General features: G+C 56.6%; 1 protein-coding gene across 1 annotated transcript; it reads right to left on the reverse strand.

Annotated features, from left to right (window-relative positions):
* Window positions 1-568: 568 nt before the first annotated feature.
* Window positions 569-2,274, reverse strand: LOC144270775 (zinc transporter ZIP1-like). Its single transcript, XM_077827465.1, has 3 exons — window positions 2,178-2,274; window positions 1,403-1,533; window positions 569-1,225 (listed from the first exon to the last, which is right to left on the reverse strand). The coding sequence occupies exons 1-3, from the start codon at window positions 2,272-2,274 to the stop codon at window positions 569-571; spliced, it is 885 nt and encodes a 294-aa protein (XP_077683591.1).
* Between the last annotated feature and the right edge of the window lie 9,029 nt (window positions 2,275-11,303).

Here is an 11,303-nt window from a genome sequence, read left to right on the forward strand (position 1 = left end):
ATCTCACAGGATTAGCTCTCTGCCTTTCCCATGCAATGGAGATGCACCCCCACACACAGAAGGGCACACCCCAGGAGCCTGTCTCCTGCCAGAACCTGGACCTCCCCCAGCAGGGAGTAGAGGAAGCTGGCTTTCCTGGGCGCAGCAGAGTCTTTAATAGAAGCCATACAATTTCCACTTGTAAAATCAGTACAATAGCCGTTTAAAAGGATAAAATGGAGGGGCTGCTGTGGTGATGGGGGTGTTCACGAAACATTGGAGTGATCATGATCAGGCATTTGCACGTTCACCTCACCTGCCGGCCCAAGTGCAGGCATTACACTTATGAACAGCATGCTGCTAAACTATTAAGCCAGGCCCTACTCTGACTCCAGAGCAAAAACCAGGCTGCCCTAAACCCACCCCCAAGACCCTCCCACCCCTAAAACTCTGCCCAAGAGGCATCCCAGTCCATCTCCAGGAGACACTGGTAGCAGGGGCTGAACCTGCAGCTGATGGTTTCCCAGGCCAGTGCCTGCCGCAGTACGTGTGAGCGCAGCCAGCAGCTGCCCAAGCAGGGCCAATGGCGTCAGCCCAGGAAGCGCAAGGCAGCCATGACTGAGAAGCCCAGCAGCATGGAGAGCACTTTGGGCAGGCGGCACTTCGGGGAGTTCAGTTCATGAGGCAGGATCTCAAGGAAGGTGATATAGACAAAGGTCCCTGCAGCAATCCCTTCCAGCAGGCACTGGGCCATGGTGCTGCTGGGGCCCGGGTTCTGCATCATCACAATCCCCACTGCGATGCCAAGGGGAGACATGAGGGCAAAGGTGCCAATCAGAGCCACAAACCAGCAGGCGGGGACCTGGCTCTGGAGCAGCAGGAGCGAAAGGCTGACAGCAATCACGCTCTTATGCGCCACGATGGCGATGCAGATCTGCAGCACCTTGGACTCCGTGTCCTGCAGCCCCACGGCCAGGCCCTCGAACAGGGAGTGCACCGATAGAGATAGGAAGAGGACAAAGGAGCGGAAGGACGAGTGGGCCGGGAAGTCTGCAGGCAAGTGAGGCGCACCCGTCTCCACCACCCACTCACCAGTGTCTGCTGGCTGAGGGGTGACCTCCCCACAGGAGAGGAGGGGGGTGGCCTCCCCTGACCGCCGCTCACTGCAGTCCAGGACCATGTGCTCGATTATGAGAACCAGCAGGAAGCCAAGAGTCAGGACGAATTCAGGAAAGGGAAAATCCACCTGGGGAAGCAGAGAAAGCATTAGCCCGAGCAGAGGCCTCCGGACCCCCAACCCAGCAGAGACGGTGGAGATGACCCCAGGGCCAGCTGGTGGGGCTGCAGCTAGGAACCGGGAGGAACAGCAAGCCCAGCTGGCCCATCCCAGCGCTATTCGGGGAGGGGGCTGCGGGGTACCTACCGTGATCTGCTGGCTCCGCAGCTCCTCCCGCATGTCAGACAGAGAGTCAGGGACGATGTCCAGCAGGCAGGTGGCCAGGAAGATTCCTCCAGCCACGCAGCCGACAAAGCTGCGCCACCGCCCACGGATCCCTGCTCCGGAGAGGGAGCAGTCAGCGTGGCAGCCCCCCCCCGGGAGACCCCGTCCCGCGGGTGGGGGGCAGGGTCCCGGCGTCCTCCCTCCCCCCACCCCCCGCACTGGGAGACCCCGTCCCGCGGGGGGGCAGGGTCCCGGCATCCTCCCTCCCCCCACCCCCCGCACTGGGAGACCCCGTCCCGCGGGGGGGGGGGCAGGGTCCCGGCGTCCTCCCTCCCCCCACCCCCCGCACTGGGAGACCCCGTCCCGCGGGGGGGGGGGCAGGGTCCCGGCGTCCTCCCTCCCCCCACCCCCCGCACTGGGAGACCCCGTCCCGCGGGGGGGGGGGGGGGCAGGGTCCCGGCGTCCTCCCTCCCCCCACCCCCCGCACTGGGAGACCCCGTCCCGCGGGGGGGGGGCAGGGTCCCGGCGTCCTCCCTCCCCCCACCCCCCGCACTGGGAGACCCCGTCCCGCGGGGGGGGGGCAGGGTCCCGGCGTCCTCCCTCCCCCCACCCCCCGCACTGGGAGACCCCGTCCCGCGGGGGGGGGGGCAGGGTCCCGGCGTCCTCCCTCCCCCCACCCCCCGCACTGGGAGACCCCGTCCCGCGGGGGGGGGCAGGGTCCCGGCGTCCTCCCCCCCCCGGGAGACCCCGCACGCACCCGCGCCCCGCAGCCGCCCGGGGAGCAGCCCGCAGAGCAGCGGCAGGAGCAGCAGCCCGAGCAGGCAGCCCAGCTTGGCCGCCAGCAGGGACCGCATGACGCCACCTCGGGGCTCGCGGCCGCCGCGCGAGCTTTAAACCCGCTCTCCCCGGGACAGGCCCCGCCCACAGCACTCCCGCCCCCGCACGCGGATTGGCCAGAGCCGCAGAAAGGGGAGGAGCCTTCACGGTGAGGGGCGGGGCTTGCGCGCAGGCGGGCGCGCCCCAGGGCGGCAGCGGGGCCGGTTCCACGTGGTCGGTGGCGAGCGGAGGGGCGGCCCCCGTTCGCTGCGGGCCCCGGGCTCTCCGCCCCTCGCTGCCCCGAGCTCGGCTCCCCCCAGCGGGGCGGGACGAGGGGCTGACGGTGCCTCCTTGTCTGCTCTCCTGGGGGCTGGGGCTGGTACCTCCCTGGGAGCGGGCCGGTTCCTAGCTGCTCCCGGGCTGGGGCGGGCGGCAGAGCTGGTCGCCCGCGGTTCCTGTTCTGTCCCCGCCAGCCCCCTGAAGTGGAGACGGGAAGGGAGGTGCCCGGCAGCCGGCGGAGGCGGCGCTCATGGGCCTCGGGGACAGCGACTCTGGGTTCAGAACCTGGCCGTGGCGTCCCTTCGCTGCTCTCCGGGGGCTGGTCATGTGGGTGGGTTCCTGGCCGTCTGGCAAAGAGGAGGGATGGGAGAATCTAGCAGCAGAAGTTTTAATGTCCCTCAGTAAGTCTCACCCCTCAGCTGCAATCTGCTGGCCAGGCCCACCCTCTTCTATCAGCAACAGTGTAGGCAGAGGGTTTGCAGCCAGGGTGCGTGTGCGGCACCCCTGAAAGACCAGGGCAGCAAGGCTCCCCTCCCCTGTCACCGTCTCCGGGCTACTGCCCCAAGACTGGTCAACACAGGGGGCTGCAGAGATGTTCTGAGCCCTCACAGGACACCTGTGTGCCATCCACTTCCAGGGAGATGCCATTCCTGGTCCCAGCTGGTGATCCCCAGCGGTAGCCGGGGTAGTAGCCATGTAATCCTGGTGCAGCAAGGCCCGCAGACTAGCTTGATGCTGCCAAAGCACCCGCGTTTCCCTCTGGTCAGCTTTGACGCCACAGCTTTTGGCTTTCACTCAGTGCTCTTTTGTTCTCAGATCCTGGGACAGGAGTAAATAGGGGCCAAGCTGGCTCATTTTACATCCCCGTCGTAGCCTGTTCTGTCTTGTTCTGCTTTCCCAGCTAAGCAGCTTTAGGGCTTGTCTACACACAGGGGGGCTGCACCAATTAAAAATGATAGTAGTGTGTGACGTTGTGAGCGTAATATAATATCTCATTGAAAGGTGACAGGGTCAGAAAGAGTTAATTAACTCACAGACTGACATGAGCCATGGCCGAACCTTAGAGACTGGTTAGGAAGAGATGGAAATGAAGAGAGCTTTGAAATGCAAGTCTGCATTGTTAGAGATAGAAGAGTAGATAGAAAAGGAGTACTTGTGGCACCTTAGAGACTAACAAATTTATGGTGTTACCATACACATTGTAACGAGACTAACACATTTATTTGAGCATAAGCTTTCGTGAGCTATGTAGCTTACAAAGGCTCAAGCTCAAATAAATTGGTTAGTCTCTAAGGTGCCACAAGTACTCCTTTTTGCGGATACAGACTAACACGGCTGCTACTCTGAAAACTGTAAGGAGAGCGATCAGGTAAGGTGTGAGCTGTAGCTCACGAAAGCTTGTGCTCAAATACATTGGTTAGTCGCTAAGGTGCCACAAGTCCTCCTTTTCTTTTTTCAGGTAAGGTGAGCTATGACCAGTAGGAGAGAAAGAAAACCTTTTGTAATGATAATCAAGGTGTGCCATTTCCAGCAGTGAGGAACAGTAGGGGGGGAAATAAATAGTTTTACTTTGTGTAATGACCCATCCACTCCCAGTCTCTATTCAAGCCTATGTTAATTGTATCCAGTTTGCAAATTAATTCCAATTCAGCAGTTTCTCGTTGGAGTCTGTTTTTGAAGTTTTTTTGTTGAAGAATTGCCACTTTTAGGTCTGTAATCGAGAGACCAAAGAGATTGAAGTGTTCCCCGACTGGTTTTTGAATGTTATAATTCTTGACGTCTGATTTGTGTCCATTTATTCTTTTATGTAGAGACTGTCCAGTTTGACCAATGTACATGGTAGAGGGGCATTGCTGGCACATGATGGACCCATGGAAAAGAAGCCCTTGAGGAATTCCATCATGATTTCAACAATTTCCATCCCACCATCAACCTCAACCTGGACCAGTCCACACAAGAGATCCACTTTCTGGACACTACGGTGCTAATAAGCGATGGTCACATAAACACCACCCTATACCGGAAACCTACTGACCACTATGCCTACCTACATGCCTCCAGCTTTCATCCAGACCACACCACACAATCCATTGTCTACAGCCAAGCTCTACGATACAACCGCATTTGCTCCAACCCCTCAGACAGAGACAAACACCTAGATCTCTATCAAGCGTTCTTACAACTACAATACCCATCTGCTGAAGTGAAGAAACAGATTGATAGAGCCAGAAGAATTCCCAGAAGTCACCTACTACAGGACAGGCCCCACAAAGAAAGTAACAGAACGCCACTAGCCATCACCTTCAGCCTCCAACTAAAACCTCTCCAGTGCATCATCAAGGATCTACAACCTATCCTGAAGGACGACCCATCACTTTCACAGATCTTGGGAGACAGGCCAGTCCTTGCTTACAGACAGCCCCCCATCCTGAAACAAATACTCACCAACAACCACATACCAAACAATAGAACCAATAACCCAGGAACCTATCCTTGCAACAAAGCCCGTTGCCAACTGTGCCCACATATCTATTCAGGGGACACCATCACAGGGCCTAATAACATCAGCCACACTGTCAGAGGCTCGTTCACCTGCACATCCACCAACGTGATATATGCCATCATGTGCCAGCAATGCCCCTCTGCCATGTACATTGGTCAAACTGGACAGTCTCTACGCAAAAGAATAAATGGACACAAATCAGACGTCAAGAATTATCACATTCAAAAACCAGTCGGAGAACACTTCAATCTCTCTGTTAGTCTCTAAGGTGCCACAAGTACTCCTTTTCTTTTTTCAATATCTCTGGTCACTCGATTACAGACCTAAAAGTGGCAATTCTTCAACAAAAAAACCTTCAGAAATAGACTCCCAAAAGAGATTGCTGAATTGGAATTAATTTGCAAACAGGACACCATTAAATTAGGCTTGAATAAAGACTGGGAGTGGATGTGTCATTACACAAAGTAAAACTATTTCCCCATGTTTATTCCCCCTCCCCGCCCCTGTTCCTCACACATTCTTGTCAACTGCTGGAAATGGCCCACCTTGATTATCACTACAAAAGGTTTTTTTTCTCTCCTGCTGGTAATAGCTCACCTTACCTGATCACTATCTTTAGTGTTTATGGTAACACCCACCGTTTCATGTTCTCTGTGTATATAAATCTCCCCACTGTGTTTTCCACTGAATGCATCCGATGAAGTGAGCTGTAGCTCACGAAAGCTCATGCTCAAATAAATTGGTTAGTCTCTAAGGTGCCACAAGTACTCCTTTTCTTTTTGCGAATACAGACTAACACGGCTGCAACTCTGAGAAGAGTAGATGTTTGCTCAGGTCTTGTGATGTCAGCAAACAAGTCTTGTCGATGGCTGTAGCTTTGATTCAAAGATCAGAAAAGGAATATTAACATTTAGGCAGATACTTGAGTGAAATAGTATTATTGTCTGTATGTCTCTTTGAAGGTTGTGGTAACCTGTGTCTGAACTGTTTAACGGATAAATGACCCTGTGCTAATTGCCAGGATGTTTGGGAGAAGGAAAGTGAAGCCGATTGTTTTCTCAGGCCAAAAGGCTGCAGGAAATGAATAAAAACCTTGGGACATGATCCTTCTTCATCTCAGATCTGCTTTGGGTTTCAAGAGGGGGAACCTTAAGCCATAAGGATTGAGATCCCCAGTCACTGACTGGAGTCACCCTTAATATGGACATTGGACTGTAACCCATGGACTATTTCTAAAAGGACTTTTGGCAACGACAAGCTCATCTCTGCCGTGTATCTGAACCTCAAGAATTGAACTCAAGTCTGTCTGTATATTGATCTTTTAACCAACACTCTCTCTCTTTTCTTTTTTAATAAATGTTAGTTTAGTTAATAAGAATTGGCTGTAAGCGTGTATTTGGGGTAAGATCTGAGTTATCATTTGACCTGGGTCTGGGGCTTGGTCCCTTTGGGGTCAGGAGAACCTTTTCTTTTATATGATGAAATAAGATTTTCAGAATTTATCATCCTATGTTTGACGTGTGTGTCTGGCTGGAGGCCTGCGGCTAGCTACTTTAAGGGAACTGCGTTGTTTGGACGTGTGAGAACCCAGGGAGGTGATATAGAAGCTGTTTTGGGCTGGCTGGGTAAATCTAAGTATTGGAATATCCACCACCGTCTGGGGTTTGTCTGCCCCGTTCTGTTTGCAGTTCATTGATTGAGATTGAGTGACCTCAGCTGGCTCCCACAGGCAGCACCGTCACATGATGCAAAAATTTTGTGTGGACAAGGCCTTAGTCTCACCTTGCACTGGCAACCCTGGCCACTGCCCCCAGGCCTCCAATCACCTGTGTTGATGTTGACCTTATCTGGAGTTTCCTTTACTCTGTCTTTTTGTGAGAGATAGGTGATCTCATGCTGTATGCTTGAGTGGGATGGGGGGAGGGTTGTCTGTTGTCTGCTGTCTGCGTGCACAGAATTATGGGGAGCAGGGAAACTGAACCAGTGTATCTGCCTGTGGGGTGGGGGGCAGCTGAGGTATTTCTGCCTGCTGCATCCCTGGAGGAGTGTGAGGGAGAAGCTGCCGGGGCTCTCTGCTCATGATACGTTTGAGGTAAGGGTGAGCAATGGGAGCAGTTTTCATGTTAAGGAACATTTTGCTGCAGGGTTTGGCTTGAGAGAGTCACATGCAGAGCTGAAAGGAAAAAACACTGTGTCCTGTGAGCTGGGGAGGGAGCAGTGAGAAGTCCCGTGGTGGGGTGCGTGGTAGAGGACCGGCAGGGGAAAGGAGCCAGAACCCCCAAGTTCTGGAGGGGCCATGCCCTGGACTCCTGGGTGAGACCAGTCAGTCCAAACTCTCAAGGGGCTGAGTCTCTTAAAGGTGAATGTCAAACACTTCAGGAAAACCAGTCTCTTCCTCTGCTCAGAATCCAGTATGTGGGATCTGAGTCCATTTCCTTGGAGTGACTGTGACTCACCTTAACCCTTCAGACTCTACAGACAAGAATCTTCCCTGACTCCCAGCCCCCTAACCCTAGCCATGGGGCCCAGCCCTTCACTAGGATATTTGTCAAGGTAAGAAATTCCTGCCCCTTGACCTGTTTGCCCATTGCCATTGCAGAGGGAACTAAATGGTCAAACAAACCCCAAACATGAAATCAAGCAAGCTAATTATGAGCTAGCTATAGGGTTGCCAGTTGTCTAATTGCACAAACCCAAACACCCGGGCCCTTCCCTGAGGCCACGTCCCCACTCACTGCATCCTCCCTCCCTCCCTGGCTTGCTTTCCCCTGCCCTCCCTTGCTCGCTCCCTCTCCCCTGCCCTCCCTCGCTCCCTCTCCCCTGCCCTCCCTCGCTTTCACGGGGCTGGGGTAGAGGGGGATGTAGCTGCTTTTATTTACTTCCTTGCTTGCTTGTCCGAGCAGCTGTTCACGTCACCTGCCCAGGAGGGAGCTGTGAAGCCTCAAGACCTGCCCTCGTCACTTGGACTAAGCTTGCCTCCCGTTTTGTGCCTACCCCTCTTGCTCCTGCTTGGCCTGGAAACAGGTGTATCTCATTACCAGTTCAGGCCACCAATGGGGGTTAGTATGTGTCACGGAGTCCCCGGGCGATGCTCTGGAACTGCTCCCTACGAAGCCAGTCAGGACTCTGGGGAAGTCTCCTTTCTGTGAACAGCCTGTCTGCAGGACACACAGCTCACCCAGCTTCCACCTTCCTGGGTCTGACCTCGGAGCATTCAGCATCCTCTGCCCCTCTGTGTGCTTCTCACAGCGAGTCCACCCAGGCAGGGTCCTGGAGAAGCCAGAGGGTCCTGCCCCCCAACTTCGCAGTCAGACGTGACTCTCAGCCAGCCAGTAAAACAGAAGTTTATTAGATGACAGGAACATGGTCTAAAACAGAGCTTGTAGGTGCAGAGAACAGGACCCCTCGGCTGGGTCCATTTTGGGGGGCAGTGAGCCAGACAACCACGTCTGCCCTTCACCCCATGTCTCCAGCCAGCCCCAAACTGAAACTCCCTCCAGCCCCTCCTCCTCTGGGCTTTGTCCCTGTCCCGGGCCAGGAGGTCACCGGATTCCTTTGTTCTCCAACCCTTTAGCTCTCACCTTGCAGGGGGGGAAGGGCCAGGCCATCAGTTGCCAGGAAACAGGGTGTCGGCCATTCTCTGTGTTCCAGACCCCTGCACACACCTGCCCTCTAGGGCTCTGCAATGATCATACACCCTTACCCCACCCCCTAGATACTTAAGAACTGCCTAGGGGAAACTGAGGCACCCCCACACTATTCAGAGGAAACATTAAGAACAGTCCCACTTCGTCACAGTGTGTCAGATTCCTGACCATGTTCCGCAGATGAAGGCAGGGTCCCATGGCCAAGTGGTCCAGAGTGTCTGCTGTCTGGAGCCTGGCTGCTTCCCCAGCTCGTCCTGTGTTTGAACGTGCCACATAGTGAGCTCCTGCCCCGGGGCCTTTCCAGCATGCGGAACTGAGCTGAGATGTAAACACTCACCAGGGAGAAGCATGTGGGCAGGGCAGTGCATGCCCCAGCGTGGGCTGTAACCTACCATATAGGACTCACAGCGCCCAGGCAGTGGGCAGGTAAAGACCCGCTGGAATGCAGAACAGCTGTCCTCTGGGCCTGGAGGTGGAGGGTCCCTTTGTCCTGCAGACCCCTGCTCTACCCCAGGCTGCTGGCTGGGACCCCCAGTTGTCAGGGTGACTGGGCCTGGCCTGCTGGGAGAAGGCAGGCAGCTGCCCCCATTCCAGGACATTTCAGTCTCCTCAATTATTTTGCTGGTGAATGGAGCCGAGCAGGCCGTGGCCCAAGACATCAATAATGGAGCAGGCTGGCCATTGTTCACAGGCAGAGGCATCCGGGCTGGCGGAGATCAGCCAGGCTATGCAGGGACAGGCCTCCGGTTACAGGCTCGCGCCAGGGGCTGTCGGAGCAGAGACCCAGCACAGTGTCAGGTGTGGTGCCCCAACGCTTTGGCAGGTCAAATACATCGATTGTGCAGAGCTTCTCCGAGTGCTGAGCCCAGTGTGGGGCTGGGCTGCTGGTACCGGGGCTGAGGGGCTGGGCTATGGGGACAGGGGATGGGCGATGGCTACAGGAGGGGCTGGGAGATGGACAACTGGTACAGAGGTGGGGGAAAGGCTCGGTCTCTATCAGTGGGGGAGGGGAGCAGTCTGTATGGAGGGTGTGGGGGTCGGTCTCTGTTAGTGGGGGAGGGGAGCAGTCCGTATGGGAGGGTGGGGGGGTCGGTCTCTGTCACCGGGAGAGCGGAGCAGTCTGTATGGGAGGGTGGGGGGGTCGGTCTCTGTTAGTGGGGGAGGGGAGCAGTCCGTATGGGAGGATGTGGGGGTCGGTCTCTGTCACCGGGAGAGCGGAGCAGTCTGTATGGGAGGGTGGGGGGTCGGTCTCTGTTAGTGGGGGAGGGGAGCAGTCCGTATGGGAGGGTGTGGGGGTCGGTCTCTGTCACCGGGAGAGCGGAGCAGTCTGTATGGGAGGGTGGGGGGTCGGTCTCTGTTAGTGGGGGAGGGGAGCAGTCCGTATGGGAGGGTGGGGGGGTCGGTCTCTGTCACCGGGAGAGCGGAGCAGTCTGTAGGGGAGGGTGGGGGGGTCGGTCTCTGTTAGTGGGGGAGGGGAGCAGTCCGTATGGGAGGGTGGGGGGGTCGGTCTCTGTCACCGGGAGAGCGGAGCAGTCTGTATGGGAGGGTGGGGGGTCGGTCTCTGTTAGTGGGGGAGGGGAGCAGTCTGTATGGGAGGGTGTGGGGGTCGGTCTCTGTCACCGGGAGAGCGGAGCAGTCTGTATGGGAGGGTGGGGGCTTGGTCTCTATCAGTGGGGGGAGGGGAGCAGTGAGCCCAGTGAGTCCATATGGGAGGGTGGGGCATGGTTCCTCTCAGTAATGGCAGAGAAATGTCAATGGGGCACAGATCCTGCAGGCTATTCTTCCTCCAGGGGTCAGGAATTGGCTAATGGGGGTCACAGCCCTTATCTCTGGGGCTGTGCTGCTACCCTGGCTAGGAGCCAAGTTAGCACCTGCTGCTGTCCTGTGGGTGGCCCCAGGGGGCAGGGCGTGCTCACCCTTCCCCCTGCTGCTGAGCCGAAGGGGCGCTGGCATCTCCCTGCCTCAGCCCTGCCGCTTCGGGTTCCGTGCCAAGCTGTCAGGTCCCCGTCTGGGCACAGAGCCGGAATGGCACTGGGCAGTCAGAGGAAGGCACGCCAGGAAGCAGATGCACCTTGCTCTCCCCTCCCCCATCACCACGTAAGGTGCGTCTGCCTCCTGCAATGTGCCCTCCTCCTGGTGCATGTTGGCCCTTGGGCTGACTGGACACACGGCATTAGCTATTATCATTAATGCCGGTAGTCCTGGAGCACTGAGAGCCAGCAGCCAAGACTGGGCCCATGTTGCTGGGGGCTGCATGGACCCAACTGAGATGGGGGTCCCCTGGTGCTGGGGGCTGCACAGTCCCTGGCTGAGCTTGGGGTGCAAGGGGCTGCACAGACCCTGACTGAGATGTGGCCCCCGTGGTGCTGAGGACCATATTGTGGCTTTTCGCGTCCATTGATTTCAATGGATCTGGGCCCAAGTGACTTTCCAAAAGCTACAAGGGGAGTCTGTGCCAAAGACAGGAAACCAACCCAGATCTCCTGAGTTCCAGCACAGCCTCCGGCGCCTGCCCCTTTGCCCTCGTGCCCCTGGCAGTCTCTGGCTTTCCTCCCCTCCTCTCCCTGTGAGTGGAAAGTGTAAGGTAGCTCTGAGCTGGACTCGTCCTTCCAGGGTGTAAGTAATGCTCGGCTGGCGG

Source organism: Eretmochelys imbricata, chromosome 10 (assembly GCF_965152235.1).
Source record: "Eretmochelys imbricata isolate rEreImb1 chromosome 10, rEreImb1.hap1, whole genome shotgun sequence".
Classification (NCBI taxonomy): Eukaryota; Metazoa; Chordata; order Testudines; family Cheloniidae; genus Eretmochelys; species Eretmochelys imbricata.

Excerpts from the sequence above, each read along its gene's own strand:
- LOC144270775 (XM_077827465.1), bottom strand. The coding sequence starts at position 2,274 with ATGCGGTCCCTGCTGGCGGCCAAGCTGGGCTGCCTGCTCGGGCTGCTG. Across the intron at positions 1,534-2,177 it reads CGGGCGGCTGCGGGGCGCGG|GGATCCGTGGGCGGTGGCGC; the intron begins GTGCGTGCGGGG and ends TCTCCGGAGCAG. Across the intron at positions 1,226-1,402 it reads TGCGGAGCCAGCAGATCACG|GTGGATTTTCCCTTTCCTGA; the intron begins GTAGGTACCCCG and ends CTGCTTCCCCAG.